Source organism: Xiphophorus hellerii, chromosome 22 (genome assembly GCF_003331165.1).
Source record: "Xiphophorus hellerii strain 12219 chromosome 22, Xiphophorus_hellerii-4.1, whole genome shotgun sequence".
In the NCBI taxonomy this organism is placed as follows: Eukaryota; Metazoa; Chordata; class Actinopteri; order Cyprinodontiformes; family Poeciliidae; genus Xiphophorus; species Xiphophorus hellerii.
This window is the reverse complement of record NC_045693.1, coordinates 4,164,265-4,180,212: the sequence shown is the minus strand read 5'-3', so window position 1 is coordinate 4,180,212 and position 15,948 is coordinate 4,164,265. Positions and strand designations below refer to the sequence as shown.

At 34.8% G+C, this 15,948-nt stretch overlaps 1 protein-coding gene across 1 annotated transcript in view; it reads left to right on the top strand.

Moving 5' to 3' along the window:
* rmdn2 (regulator of microtubule dynamics 2) overlaps positions 1-9,318 on the top strand; it is a 39,798-nt gene extending 30,480 nt beyond the window's left edge. Inside the window, exons 8-13 of the mRNA XM_032553374.1 lie at positions 1,428-1,503; positions 2,397-2,474; positions 4,742-4,840; positions 7,224-7,277; positions 7,352-7,432; positions 8,836-9,318. Coding sequence (XP_032409265.1) covers positions 1,428-1,503; positions 2,397-2,474; positions 4,742-4,840; positions 7,224-7,277; positions 7,352-7,432; positions 8,836-8,889 — 442 coding nt within the window. The 3' untranslated portion in view covers positions 8,890-9,318. The remainder of the gene's footprint in view (positions 1-1,427; positions 1,504-2,396; positions 2,475-4,741; positions 4,841-7,223; positions 7,278-7,351; positions 7,433-8,835) is intronic.
* The last annotated feature ends 6,630 nt before the right edge of the window (positions 9,319-15,948 follow it).

Here is a 15,948-nt window from a genome sequence, read left to right as displayed (position 1 = left end):
CAAATCAACTGTTTTGCAGATAATCTGTCTTATTTGGTCTTTAAACATGCTAAGTTTTGACATTTTTGTGTAAATTTGTTTAATTCTGCAATATTCAGCCTTAACACTTCTCTTTTACTATTGAGTAAAAATATGTTGAAGTAGTGCTACTCTTACTGGAGAACAATTTTTGGGTTCTCTACCACCTCTCATCATAAGTAACTTTTCACTGAGAAATAGGAGTTTATTTTAAGTAAATAATTCCTTAATATTTATTTAAAAACACTAGTTCAATTGACAGAATTTTCCTCTTATAACATGGGAAAAATATTTTGTTTCCAAGTTATCCAGTGGCAATAGAACTGGGTTGCTAGGCGACAGGCCGGGCATGACTGGCGTTGCTAGGTAACGTCACAGGGCCAGTTGATAATAAAATAATCTGCCAAAGAACTAGAACTTGTTTTGTTGACTTAAGACAAGTGTCTATGTCTTGCTGAAAAGTTACCTGTAAATTATTTTTGTCCTTTTTCAAGTGTACCAAGATATTTTCTCTAGAAACTCGACCAATAGTACTTGGTATAATTTTATGTTTTTGCAGTGTTTTCTCTAGCTAAAGTTGAGAAGATCTGATGACCAAGTTGCTAAACTCTTTGAGGGACTTTCAGCTACTTGCATAAATAAAAAAACTTAATTAACACATGGAGGCGAAGGATAAGCCAACCGCTGTGGCTTTCAGCAGATCTTTAATCAGAGGTGATGGATCCGTTCAAAGCCTTTGCATCCAGCTGCCTGTTTTCATTGGACCTGCTGGTGACAGATAGCATCTCTGCTGGAAACCCACGCAGCGCAGCGCCAGCCAGTGGCTGTGTGGGCTCGTCCCGCGCTGCCTTCGCTAAATAAACACAAAGCTCTTTAGTCACAGTAGCCCACAGTTCCTCATCTGGTGTTTGCCTTTCAGGGTAATTTGCGGCAGTATTTGTCTTATCAGTGTTGATTTTCCATTAATGATTGTTTCTCTGGTGTTTAATTCTTCCATGGTGGTTCCCCCCCACTTCACTTGAACATGTTGTTTTAAAGTTTTTATCTGTATGTTTGGGGTTAAAAGTCTTGAGCCATCGTGTTTTCTAGCAGAGCAGGAGAAGCTTTAATGTTTTACTGAAACAAAATGTAGTTTAAGACGTTTAGGGGGAATTTGTAAGCAGCACAACATCTTCAATGTTTGCAGCCTTTTGGCACATAGTATGAAAGATAGAGTATAATTAGAGTCGTTTTTAGGCAGTGAATTTTTATCCGTGGCATTCTGTTTTAATTTAAATTCAGCAGCAAAAAATTCACCTTAAGGAATTTGCCTATAAAAATTTACCTTCAAAAATAAATTTAACACTTTATTTAGCATGAAAAGCTGCTTACACAAAAACTGATTTCTGAGTTTTATTTTGTCTTCACAGGTACGCCATCATGTGTGGAATCATGGCAGAATACGACTCGATACAAAACAAGATAAAGAACGGTTACATCTTTAAGGTGAGCCACACATATCATAAACTATTCCAGCATTTTCATATGTTGCATGTAAATTTCTGAAGGTGTTGAGTTTCTCTAGATCTTCCTGGGAAATTTGTCGTTTAATCCTGGAAAGGCTATTCTGGTGATAGAAGGCCAACTTTATAACCGCCTTTATGTGGCTCTGAAGGTTCAGGTTTCACTCATCCGCTTACATAACCAGAGCATGGAACAACGGCACGTAGCATTTTATCTCCTCTCAGCAGTTTTCCCAAACACTGTGTACCTTCAGAGCTTTGACAGGTGAATGAGAGAGAGAGAAAAAAGAGAGAGAGGGAAAGAGAGCTGAAGAGGGCAGAAATGAAAAGAAGGGGAGGGTCTGTGGCAGCGGGGGGAGTGTGTGGCGCTGCGGCAGGCTTGCGTGTGTGAGAGGTGTTTGTGAAAAACTTGTGGGTTGGTGAAGCACGACAGATCAGGTTGGGACAGAAAGCGGTGAAAACAGCTGCCGTACCATGAATCAGCGTTAAAATCCGTCTTTCTGCCGTACCATGAATCAGCGTTAAAATCCGTCTTTCTGTCGTACCATGAATCAGCGTTAAAATCCGTCTTCCTGTCGTACCATGAATCAGCGTTAAAATCCGTCTTCCTGTCGTACCATGAATCAGCGTTAAAATCCGTCTTTCTGTTGCACCATGAATCAGCGTTAAAATCCGTCTTCCTATCGTACCATGAATCAGCGTTAAAATCCGTCTTTCTGTTGCACCATGAATCAGCGTTAAAATCTGTCTTTCTGTCGTACTATGAATCAGCGTTAAAATCCGTCTTTCTGTTGTACCATGAATCAGCGTTAAAATCCGTCTCTGCTGAACTTTGAGTCAGCGTTAAATCCTCTTGTTTCTCTGTTTCTGTCCCAGGATCACCTGGATAAAGCCATCGAGTTGAAGCCTCAGGACCCCCTGTCCTACTACCTGCTGGGCCGCTGGTGCTACGCTGTACGTGACCTTTCCCTCCTGTCTGACCTCAGAGAGTATGGCAAGCCGTTAGTATGAATAATGAGACGTTCTGAGTTTGAACGCAGAAAATTTAAAAATGTTACAGGAAGACATTGTTGACAGTACGTAAACACACAGCAAAAAATACAATTAAAATAAATATCTAAAAAAAATTTGCACTTCTGTTAAATCCCAATTTAGTAATCAGATCTTAAAACATTACTTAATGAGGGTCATATTTAGAGCATAAGTGAACTAGCACAGATGCTAACATTTTGACACAGAGCATAGATTTACAATTTTAACATTTGTTTGTTAATGCTGCGAAATTTGATTTAATGGTTTCAGCAGTGATAAATTATAAGATCTTGACTTGCTTAACATTTAAAATTAAGATTTAAAGAAGCTGGCCAATTTACTTTGTAAATGTTCGAAGATTAAGGCTAGGAGTTTAGTCTTTGTGTTTGAGCTTGATTTTTTCCATGAATACATCTCAGCAAGTTACAGATTCTACTAAGTCTGTGGACACGTTGCATGTTATTGTTTATATCTGGAAATTATTAGCTAATTTAAACACCTGTTCTACTGATGATCTGCCAGAGTTGGTGTTTAGATTGCCTCTTTTTATTTTTTAACTGAACGAAAACACACTGAATTCCACAGTACATCTGCATGTCAAAGTTGTCATAGTCAAGCTAGCATAGCTAACCTACTTCCTTCTCATTTGTTATTTTTTCTTAATTAAAACTTTTTCCTGACCTTGTTATCTAGTTGTTGTAGTTTTGATAATTGGTACCAAAGCACTGTGTCCATTTTCCTTTATATATCAGGTGAACATTTAAGATTTAGTGCTTTATGTTGACAACTTGACAGCTAAACCTAATGCTCATCATAACTGAAATGCAGCTTTTTTGGCGTGACATTGTATTGCAACGTTTCTATACCGAAACGCTGTCAGTAGATGCTGAGCTTTTCCATTTCGTGAATGTTGAGTTTATAATAAAAACCAGTTTAGAACAAGCCGTTGATGTATGTCTAACTATTGATAGTGATGGCTTGCCGTAGTGCAGACAACATGTGGAGTTCTGTGTGATTTTTTCTGCCTGTGCAGGGCGCTCTCTGGGAGGTTAACAGCAGCCATTGTTAGCTTTCAATCAGATTGCAGCAGAGTCAGAGCTCCATCCTGTTTCTGTTCTGCTCGTGTTCTTTCCGTTCTGACGTTTGTTTCTGATTCAGATAAAGGCTGTTTTTATGGCCATCACGCCACGTCTTTACTCACTGAGTCATCGCTGCTATATTTGGATGTTGGCTCTCATTAGGGGTTTTATTGGTTTTATTGGTACATTTTCAGATTTTGTTTTCATGCAACATGTTAATTTGCTGTTAAAAAAACAAAAATTTTGAACTAAGTTTTAGTTGAAATGTAAAAAAGTTGGTAGATTTTAACTTTAGAAATGACTTTCATTCCTGGCAAAGGAGTGGGAAAATAAATTAATCTTATTCTTCCAGTAAAAACACTGGTGTAATTTTACTCTGAAAATTTGTGAAAAATATTAACCTTTTTATAATGCTAGTTTACAAAAAACAAGCACTATCCATGCTTTTATTTTGAAATCCTAAAAAAAGCTTGATATTCAAACTGCACAGTTTTGTAATAAAGTGAAATCCAACGTTTGATTAAATTTATAAAACATTATTTACAGTGGAAACAATATATTTTTACACACCTACTAAAAAGTTAAATCAGGTTAAACGTTTCTTGTTTTAGGTTAGTTAGAATATCTAAAATTATTTCTATTTTCATGTTAAAATTTTTATTTATCAGTGCATAGAAACTTTTAATTATTCATCCAAGACTTCCTGTTTGGGTATAAATATGATGCGACGCAGACGCGCTTTTCTCTTAGCCACTCCTCAGAATGGGAAAGACAAGAAAACATGATGATTAAGAATAATGCGACTTTAAAATTTTTTGTTTTTTTTTAATGGAATTATTTGTGGAAAATTTGAGGATTTTTAAAATATTCTAACTTAACTGCAGCTTTGGAAGCTAAAACGGTGATTTTCAAACCAGCCAATCCAGGAACACCGTTCCATTTTCCTTGGCTCTGATTGGCTGAATGGCGCCGATAAAAATAATAGGATTTTTAATGATTTAATGAAATTGGTGCCAAAGGGTATAAATTACTCTGTATCTTTCTTTTATTCTTGTTATTTTTTGTCTGGTATTTTCCTGTTTTAAGGTCGGTTATTTGGTTATTTTCCAGGTTGCTCAGTTGTCGTGGATTGAGAGGAAAGTTGCTGCAACGCTATTTGGAGAACCTCCAAGCGCCACAATCGAAGACGCACTGAAGAATTTTCTGAAGGTACGTTGCTTTAAAAACAACCGCATTTTTATCCATGTTTTTATTTTGACATCCTGGAAAAAAACATTTCGATGTCTTTAAGGTTTGGAAAGTTTTTTATTTCTGTAAAAAGTCCTTGAAAGTAATTTATTACTAATTACTATTAGTAATAAAATCTAACATTTGATTAAAAGCTTAAATGTTGACACCAGATATTTAAAGATTAGAAAAATAATTTTTTCTCACTTTGAAATTAAATCAGATAAAAATGTTATTGTTTTATATTAGTGAGAATATCTAAAATTATTTCTATTTGCTTAATGTCAGACGTGAGATTTTATTTTATTTTTTTATTTCTTCAAATTCAGAAGTTTGTAAAGATGCTGTATTGTGCTTTACACTGAATTTGAGCAGAAAGGTTTTTTACTTTAACACAATTTGTTTGAATTGTTTAAATTATTATTCCTAATAACTCTGTGACTTAATAATCTGTGGAAATTAAATAAAGATTAACTTATGCTAAACTTTATTGGAATTGGTGGATTTCTTTACTCTTGGATCCATCAGTGTGTGAGAAAATTAAAATACAAACGTAAAATTTAGTTCCATTTTAGTTTACTTTATCACAAAACATTACTAATAACCATATTAAAAATATCATGTAAAGGTGAATTGAAACGGTCTTTTTAGTTGATTTGTATTGTTTTTATCTCCAAAGTGGTGCTGGAAAAGTTTGAAAACTTACCTTGAAAATGCTTAAAAATGCTTGAATTTTATGTGAAAATGTTTCCAGTTGTTTTCAACAAAGTGAAGTTTAACAATTAATAATGTAAGAGAGTCTATTTGAGGGCCTAAATACTAATAAAGGTGATAAAATCCACCTTTTGTTGGTGCAAATTCCTTAAAGTAGAGCTAAACATTACATTTAATTTGCAGGGAACTGCTTGAAACCCATTATTGATATAGGATTGGGTATTGATATTGATATCTATAGTGGTATATTTTTAATCATAATTAGTTGAAATGAAAGAAATACTCTTAAATAGCAGAGAAAGTTGAGTTTTTATTTAGTTTTGTTAGTTTTTGCTCTCACAATCAACCAGAATCGCGTTTATTTTGTGCCGCAGAAGAAATTTTCCCTCCGGCTTCGCTCCTGCACTCCTTTTTTATTTTATTTTATTTAATCTGTGTGTTTTCAGAGCGGTCTTATCTGCGTTCCCACATTTCAACTGTTTATACAGCAGAGAAAATACTTTTGCTCCTGGCCAATATTCCTCTGCATGCCTCTTCTCATTAGCTTGGCTCTAAATGAGTCGTGCTGCGACTCGCCAGCTAAAACCTTAGAGCATTTCTGCTGCCGAGCAGCTGGAGGAAAAAAACCCAGCGCCAATTCAGACATAAATCAGCCACTTTTATAGAAGGTGGAGTAAAGGTGGGACGGGTTACCATGGTTACCATAATTGCACCTGACCAATCATAGTATTCTTTTGACGTAAAAAAACCCGACAAACACGAATCACATTAGCTTGTTTCTTACCGGTTTCCCCCGTTATATCTGACTGCTGCATCCTAAATGCACAAAGCATCGTTACAGCAGATCCTTCCTCCAGACCATCTCTGCCTGCGCGTCCATTAACCTTAAAACTGCACGAGTTGGAATTACGAAAATAAATTTGCTTAATGGAACCACACCAATTTTGAAAAAAATTATTTTTTATTTTCAATAAAAGGTTTGTGTGCTATTGTACGCAGTCTGTTGTCTTTTTACTGTTCAATGTTGAACTTTTTTTATTATTATTTCATCCTACACTGCAAAAACATAAAATCTGACAAAGTATTTTTGGTCTAGTTTCTTGAGCAAATATCTTAGTAAACTAGAAATAAGACAAAGTAACTTAAAAGCAACTCTTTAATAAAATATATAAGCTTGTTTTAAGTCAATATTTCATTAATATTGATGAAAAAGTACTAGTTCCATTGGCAGATTATTTCACTTTTTTCACAATCGTTACCTAGCAACGCCAGCCAAGCCCAGCTTGTTACCTAGCAACCAAGCTTTAGTTCCACTGGCAGTTTATTTCACGTATAACAAAACATTTTCCCCATATTATTTATTAATTTATCTGCCAGTAGAAGTAGAACTTTTTCATCAACATTAAGGAATTATTTACTTAAAAAAAGCTCCTATATCTTTTCTGAAAAGTTACTTTAAGTTATTTTTTTATCACTTTTTGACCTTTTTTGTGCCTCAATGCTGCTGTTATAGTTTTCACTCCGTGGAACAATAAGGAGGATTTCTATTCTTCTGAACTCAACCTCTGTTGGATAATCTGTTTGTTGCTGAGGTAAATCCGGCGCTGCAGCTCAGAAATGAACCAGTTTTCTATTTTTTCTATTATCGCAGGTTGAAGAGATTCATCCGGCGTACTCGAAGCTGAACTATGTGTTCCTTGCTAAGGTCAGTGATGGTTTCTGATGATCCTGTTGGCTGTAATCTGGGATTTATCTTAACTTTACTGTTTTTTGTGGCAGTGTTATAAAGCTTTGGGGCAGAGCGAGAAGGCCAGGAAGATGTGTGAAGCTGCATCTTCCATGAACACCGTCTCCAAAGAGGTTCACTTCACTTTAGATTTATTTTAAACCCAAAACATTTCCGTTTTAATTTGATTTTGTGCAATAAACCAATAGAATGTGGTGCAAAGCTGTGAAATACAAAGAATTTCCATTTAGACATGACATTTTTGCTCATGCCTCAATCACAGACAGATTGAAGGAACTGCATCTGTGAAAATCAATAATTTAAGTCTGGACTTTGACTAGGCCATTTTAACCTATGAGAGGCTTTCCTCCTGGATTATCCTCCATTTATCTTTTCTATAAATTCACCACAGAGCAGTAATTAATCCAAAAATTGTATTTAAGATAAAAAGACTTATTCGTCTCTAAATATGTTTCACCCAGAATTCATCAAGTTTTAGTTCTGTAAAAAAAATCCTTTGCAGTCCAATTATTAATTGATTTATCCAAAAGTATATTTATTTCCAATATTGTATAAAACAGTTATTTGAAAAACCAACAGAATGTGCCTATTTTTTATCAGATTAATTGATTGTCAGAATAATCGATAGATTAATCAGTAAGTAAAATAATTAGTTGCAGCTTCAGTGGCAATTTAGTTTTATAGTTTCGTCTTCATTATTCATTTTTCTTAATCCAATCTAAATTGAGGGTAAATTAATTTTTTTGTGTGTGTCTTATTTTGTTTCATGTTCTATCAAATAACAGCCAAAACTAAATTTGTTGATTTATTTCAGAAAGATTAACGACAGAGTGCTCAGGGGTTTTTGGTGACATTTATCCTTCTTACCAGTTGGTGGCGCTAATAGTCCATTATGATGATTGAACACGAAGAAGAAGAGGAACTATTCACTAAGACTAGCTGCATTTCCATTGACCAAATAGATGCGCAATTTGACATTTTTAAAATAAATTTGCTTAATGGAAATACAGCAATTAAAAAAAACAACTAATTTGATTGATAAAATTCTTTGGCGCTTGGATGAGGTGGTTTATTGGCTGCATGTAAATTGGTTTATTTTACAAAACTGCAATGGAAACACTTTTTTCACATCACACGAGTCACATAATCAACAACTGGTTGTTACTACTGCCAGAAATGACAAAAATAGACAACAGGAAGTAGTTAAGGATGATGCCTCTGTTTTTTAATGACTTTTCATCTTAACAAATTTATTCTTTGTGATTTTAATTGTGTTTCTTATTTATTGGAAAAAACCACAACAACAAAATTATGTTTTTTTTAACATTAAAAGAAAATTGACAAAGTTTTACACACATTTCTACTTTCACTTTACAGTAATGCACCACTCCCAATAAAAACCAGAGGAAACAGAATGGAAAAAAGAATAAAAAGACAGTTTGCTTCAGTTAGTGGCTGAAAAGTTCAAAATGAGAAAACAATGACGAATGACTTTAAAATATTTTCTTTTATTCAGGATGAAGAAGCACAAAAGGAGCTGGATTTACTCTACCCTTCAGTCAGAGTGTGAAAACGCTAAGGAACCAATCTGAAGTTATTTATATCTATATATATATATCTATATAATATGCAGGGGGAAACGATGGGTGAAAATATCTGTTTGATTCACTCTGTGAGTGTAACAATATCATATATATTTTTTAGTTTTCTTATTCTAACGGTTAATTCTCGTTTCTAATCATGAAAAAGTTCATATCAATCAATTTTTTTCCTATAATCTGAGTTTATTCATTTATATGCTGTGATTATGTATGTGATTTTTTTTTTTTTCTTGTACATGCTCCAGACTTTATACACATGGGTGACGCATTAGCGCCATATACACTGCAAAAACAATCTTACCAAGTATTTCTGGTCTAGTTTCTGGTAAATATCTTAGTACACTTTAAATAAGACAAAACAAACTAACAAGTAACTTTTCAGCAAAATGAATAAGCCTGTTTTAACTCCTATATCCATATTTATAACATGGGAAAAATGTTTTATTATAAGTGAAATAATCTGCCAGTGGAACAGAACTGGGTTGCTAGGCGACGAGCTGGGCTTGGCTGGCGTTGCTAGGTAACGATTGTGAAAGAAGTGAAATAATCTGCCAGTGGAACTAGAACTTTTTCATCAATATTAAGGAATTATTGACAGAAAACAAAGTCCTACATCTTACTGAAATGTTACTTGTAAGTTAGTTTTGTCTTATTTTAAGTGAACTAAGATATTTGCACCAAAACTAGATAAAATAACTGGTATAAAATGTTGTGTTTTTGCAGTGCGAGGCTCTGCTGCGAAAGATAATTTCATGAAATCAACTTCAGTTTCCACCTGTGCTAAGAGAAACGGGTCGTATTTCAGAGAAACCCACAGAGTTTGAGGCAAATTAAATCGTTTACCTGGAAACAGAGCTGAACCTGAAAGATCCCTTTTCACTGTAAAAAGTCATTCGTAACAGAATCTCAGCAGTTTTCCCAACAATTTTCATTTTGTTGCGCCAGATGAATCATTCATTCTCACTTTGGAAAACTCACTGCAGCATTACCAAACATTTTCTGATGTTTTTATTCAGAAGCAGTGAATGTTCTGCTGGATTGTGGCTCCGCCTGTGTGAAGAATTAGGCAGTGGGATGAGATTATTACACTGAATCAGTTATTCATTTAAAGACCAGAACAATATTTGAAACAACAGTAGAGATGGTGGAACAGCTGAAATTCGCTTTCTTTTAAGAGATGGGAAAGTATGACAGTGTAGATAAAACAACCATCATGAATGGAAATATAGAGAGGAAGAGCAAGTTTCAGAAAACTCTAAAACTGTTAGATTATTTTCAGACAATTTTTAGAAAAAATGTGGAAACTTTTTCCAAAAAAAACGTTTTCCAAAAAAACGTTTTCCAAAAGTCACAAATCTGCTAGAAAATGTGAAATTTTGATATTGATTCGAGATATTTTTTGAAAAACATTTGACATTTTTCAGTTCCAAAAGCTGAAAATTTGCAAGAAAAAAAATTCTAAAATTTTTAGATTTACCTCAGAAATTTTCTTTAAAAAAAACTTGGAAATTTCTCATTTTCAGACACCGAATGTTTTTGAGAAAAAAAAATGCAGTAATTTTGAGTTTAATCTGAGAAATTTGAAACTTTTGGGTTTCAAAGGTCAAAATCTGCTCAAAGCATCTCAGAAAGTTTAAATTCAGAAATTTCAGACCTCCAGAAGTTGAACATTTTCTTGGAAATAAACAGAAACTCTGAGATGAAACTTGGAAGTTTCAAAAGTCTGAAATTTCCAATTTTTTTCCAGAAAATGTCTGAGATTTATCTCACCCGAAACTTTCATTCTGAATCCGCACACCTGAGTTCACATGATTAACATAAACTCTCCCGTGTTCTCCAGCCGCTTAGAAACTGAAATTACTTTGTGTTTGTGAGGGAGGAGGAAAAATCCCCCAGGATCTGTGGGAAAATCCATCTGTGAATCATCTGAACCCGGATTTACATATTTTCTCTTGAAGCAAAAGTAGAAGTTTACGGAAAGTGATTAGGGAAACTGAAAATAAAAGAAAACATTGACTTTATTCTCAGAATTCTGACTTTAATCTTCTGAGAAAAAAGTCAGAATTCTGAAATTAAAGTTAGAATTCTGAGAAAATTGTCAAAATTAAAGTTAGAATTCTGAGGGGAAAAAATCTGAATTTTGAGATTTAAACAATTCAGAAAATAAAAAGTCAAAAGTTTGATAAAAAAAAAAGTAACCAAATTCTAAGAATATTCAGAATTCTGGAGGAAAAGTTAGAATTCTTAGAAAAAAAGTAAAAATTCTGAAATTAGTCAGAATTCTAAGAAAATAGTCAAAATTTTGAGAATTTTAAAAAAATAATTTTTCAGAGGCCCTAATTCTCTTCTGTAGAAGTCAGACTTTCTTATTTTTACTGGGTTTTTTTTGTAAATGTTTTATGTGAAGATGATTTTTATTACACTACATTTTATGTCTAAAGTTTAAATGATGCTGTTTGAAGGTCAGATAAGCTGTAGTTTACAGGTAATGTAAAAATATGTAACGAAAACATGAATATCAGGGGTTTCTTTGTTGTGATAAAGAAAAGTATTTGTATCTGTTTTTGTTTTGTTGTTTTTATTAATCTGAATGTATTTGAGAGACCATTACTGTTTGATTGCTTCATGCTGTTGGTCATTCCTGGACGCTTTCTTTATGTTAAATCTCCGACTGATTTTAATTCTGTGACATATTCGCACCCCTGACTTATAAAACAGATTATTATGAATCATTTTGGTATTGAATTATGCAACTTCAGTATAACTTGTGTTTATTTTAAGGCTTTTTATCCAGACATGCCAGCAGGTACGGAGAGCTTTGGGTCAAATGTACGACACCGAATCAGGACCATCATAGATAAAATACAAAAGAAAAAAAGGAAGAGCACCAAAAAACTCAGAAAGTTTTACATTATTCAGAGTAAAAGTCAAAATCTTGCTAGAAGCAAAATCTGAAATTTGAAATTAAACTCAGACGTTTTCTAGAAAAAATATGGAAATTTCTGTTTGAAAAGTCAAAAATGTGTTGTAAGAAACTCAGAAATTTGGTGGTTGATCTCAGAAATTTTCTAGAAAATTTCTTCAATTTTTGATGGAAATTTGCTCCTTTTTTCCTGCTACAACGACCCTAAAACGCCGTCATACAAACATTCACCTCCTTTTAAAGCTTCTTTTCTTTACATGTATCTTTGTACTTTTTTTACCAGTTGAATGTACGTGAATGATTTAAATATTTTTCTGACTGAGATGAAGCTGCGGCTCAGTGATTACTGGAATGTGTTAGTAAATCTACAAATTGCTGACTGGAGGAATCGTTTTGTTTGTGTTCTTTTCTGTTTTATTGCTGTTTATTAAAAAAACAGTAACAGGTTTTGTAATCTCCAGTGTGTAATTAAAGCGCACAGTAATAATTTTTTTATATTAAACCGAATTGATCTTCATCCAAAGTCATCATGGAGTAACAAGTATGGTCGTGTCATGCAGAATTCGCCTCTGAACATTGTGTGCCAGGGCAGCGGGGAGTTTGTTGCTGCGCTGATTTGGGCCGGCCTCCCGCTGGGCTAGTCATGTTTCATCTGGTTTTTTATAAATAGGTGCTTCCCAAATCAGTGCAGGTGTTTGTTTAAACAGTAATGGAAACTTCACCTTTCCTGCCTGTTTTTATAAGCTTCCTTTAATCAAGCGCTTCGGCTGAGACAGCTGTGGTGTCTGCACATGCAGGGCCAGATGTTGCAAACGGGTTCAGGAGCTGCACCATTAAACATTTGTGTCTGGTTTTTTTTTTCTCTGCTGCAGCACCAAATTTTCATCCAGCGGCCATATTTGATTGATTGTTTGAGGTGCGTTTGTCACTCGCCTGTTTCTGTCACAATTCACACTGGCTACCTGCAGAAATGCACATTATTCTTCTTTTCATCATATTTTGTGCGAATGCATTGCAACACTGTAAAACACTAAATTTGCTGGCTCAACTGGACTCATTTAAAGGGTCAGCGTTATGTAAAATTAACTTTTTTTAGCTCTACATCATGTTTTAATGTTATTCCTTCAAGAACAAACCTTCATTCTTTCATACATGTTTGACAAATCCTTTAATCTCCATGGCAACCACTCAGCTTCGCAAAAGGCCTGGTTGGACCTAGCCCCGCCTTCGAGGCGCAGCTCCTCCCCCACTCAGCTCCATCAGACTAGCCAGCAGCAATTAGCAAACACCTGGTGGAACTGAGAAGCTGCTGAACTCATCATAGGAGCTACTTAAAAGAGCAACGCTGGTAAAAATGTTGATAAAGGGTTAATGGAGGAGAGATGTTGGGATGACTTCCTAAAGGCGGAGTTTCAGAAAGCGGTTTTTAAAGAGACAGACGCCCAATTTCAAGGCATTAAATTTTGTTGTCAAATTTCTTTAAAGTCGTATTTGATATATGCAGCATTTTTTAACAACTAAAGTTAACATAGTTACTTGATTATGCTATAATTATTTTTCTATGTGCCTGGAAATTCACAATACTGCCCCTTTAAGTTGTATTAATTAAATTAATTTATTTTTTAAATTTATTTCATGGTGTAGTTTGTTCTGTTATCAATCTGACTGTTAGAGAAACCAACATGTAATATCGGAGCCATAATAAGAAAATTAATAACATTTTGAGAGTAAAGTTATAAAATTACAAGAATAGTCGTAATAATATGACTATACTTTTATTATTTTCAGGGTCTATGGTGCATTTATATATTTGACCTTATTGATTAAGGATGTAAACAATCAATTCACTTACAATTAATAATTTATGTTAAAATTAGTTCCAATCAATGATTAAAGTCCGTCTAGACCTTGTTTTAGTGTTGCAGTTTGGCCGCCATCCAGCAGAGGGCGCCGCTGGTCATCATGAAGCGAAGAAAAACGAAGATGGCGGAGGCGCCCAAGCAGAACAGTTAAAAGAAACCAAACAGCCCAGTGTGGGGTACAACATGCGCTTTATGCGGTTCTGTGTAGAAACAATAAATCCTCAAAAAGCTCCTAAAGTTTCACCTAAATAGCCTTTTATTCAGCCGAGCTGCATGACGGAGTAGCGTTAGCATGTTATGAAAAATGTCGCTCTTTGTTATGGAAAGACGGTCTGCTCTCTTGACGAAAGAGAAAAGTTTAAGAAAATGTCCACTTATTAATTAACCGTTAGTCGGTCGATAAGATCAATCCACTTTAGATTAACTTGCATCAATACTTATGTCTAATTATGTCCCTATGTGAGTCAGAGAAAGTCCACATTGCAGTTTGTCTGTATAATCACCCCACCTTGAGAAAATAGTGCAAATAAAGTAAAATATGACAGTAACGCTCATAACGAGTGAATTCACGCTTTGAACTTGACCCAATGTCAACCCCTCTGCTCAGCTTTTGACTTTCTGGCTAGACCTGCAGTTTGTTCGGGACTCACTTCAAATAATCCCAGTCTCAGCCCTGCTGTGACATTTCTCAGCCTCCATCAGCCGCTGTCTGAATACCCGCCATCATTCATACGCTGCACATCCACACATTCATTCGAGAAGGACCTCGCTGCAGCAAACAGAAAGGGGCGGGGACGGACCTTTCCGTCAGTCCCATACCTTATTTGGAAATGGGACTATTGCATTCCGGAAATGAAGGGGGCGCTATTTTCATAATCACTAGTATAAATACCTTAAGACGCGGAGTTAAGAGGAACAGAAGAAGAAAGAAAGAAAGAAGTTTGAGGTTCTTCCACTGGTGTTCGGCTCACGATCAACAATGCAAAACTCACAAAGTCAACAAAAGGTATTTTTACCTTCTTAAATTTTTTCACATAGTAAATCAATACGCTTGTCTAGATCAGGTTGAAAATACAATTAACAGCTAGTGAAATTCGTAATTCATACAGGGGAAGGCTAATTTTAGCATGTAGCATAGCTAATTATTATCCCGCTGGGCACCATTAGATAAAAATAGAAAAGTAGATAACATGTATAATTGAGAAATGTATTTTATGCTCAGACTGTTTTTTATTTTCATTATACAGATCCACGTATATATTTGCAACATGAACATAAATATTGCTGTTCCCTTTGCTAATACAAGCTACAGAACCATTTAGCACAAACTGCTATGGTTCAACATAACGGTATGTATAACTACACTTGAAAAATATAAAATATTTTTTACATACTTACCAGTTTTCTAGTGTTTCTCTTTTATTTTTAAAGGTTGATCTTTTTTAAATATGTTTTGTACACCAATGTTAAATTTCTGGAAAGTCTAATATATTTTATAAACTAACAGCAGCCATTATAGTTGGGTGTAGTACCCAGATGTGATACTCTAATGACGAGTAGCACTACTTCAATATAGTTTTAGTAAGTAACTGCAATAAACTACACTAGTAAGAGTAACAAAGTATTTGGTGAAATGGCTATTATTAACTACTGTTTTACTGATCATAATGTGTAATGTGATTTTTTATTTTGTTTGTTTTTTTGTTTTTTTCAGATGCCTTTAAATGTTCTTGAAGCTGTTCTCCAGGAGGTGGCGCTAGCACAGGGAGAGTCAGCTTACCTCACCTTGGCATTGACCTGCAAGTGCTTTCAAGCCGTTGTGTCTGAGCCAGTTTTCAGGAAGAAGACTCACTTTGCTTGGCTGGATGGTAAGGACCTTTGACTTTTTTCACCTAAAACATGTGAAATTAGATTTCAACTACATGAAATCGATTTTTCATTAACAGGTGAGATCAACTGGGGCAAATTTTCAAAAAACATTCACGGCAGAAAACCGGATTCCTTTTGCGGTTGTAACGTGTTCTTCCTGCCACCGGTAATATAAAGACTGTGGGCTTCACCGGCGATGGAAAACGAGGAGAGTACCCTGGTTACTACTGTGATGGCCGACCTGGACACTGCACTGACTGTCAATACTGAATGCAAGGAGAATATTAGTTGCTTTTCTCAGTCTTTCACACATTTCAGTTGTCACACATTGTTAGTTTTTTTTGTGACATGCCATTTTAAATCATTTCTGCTAA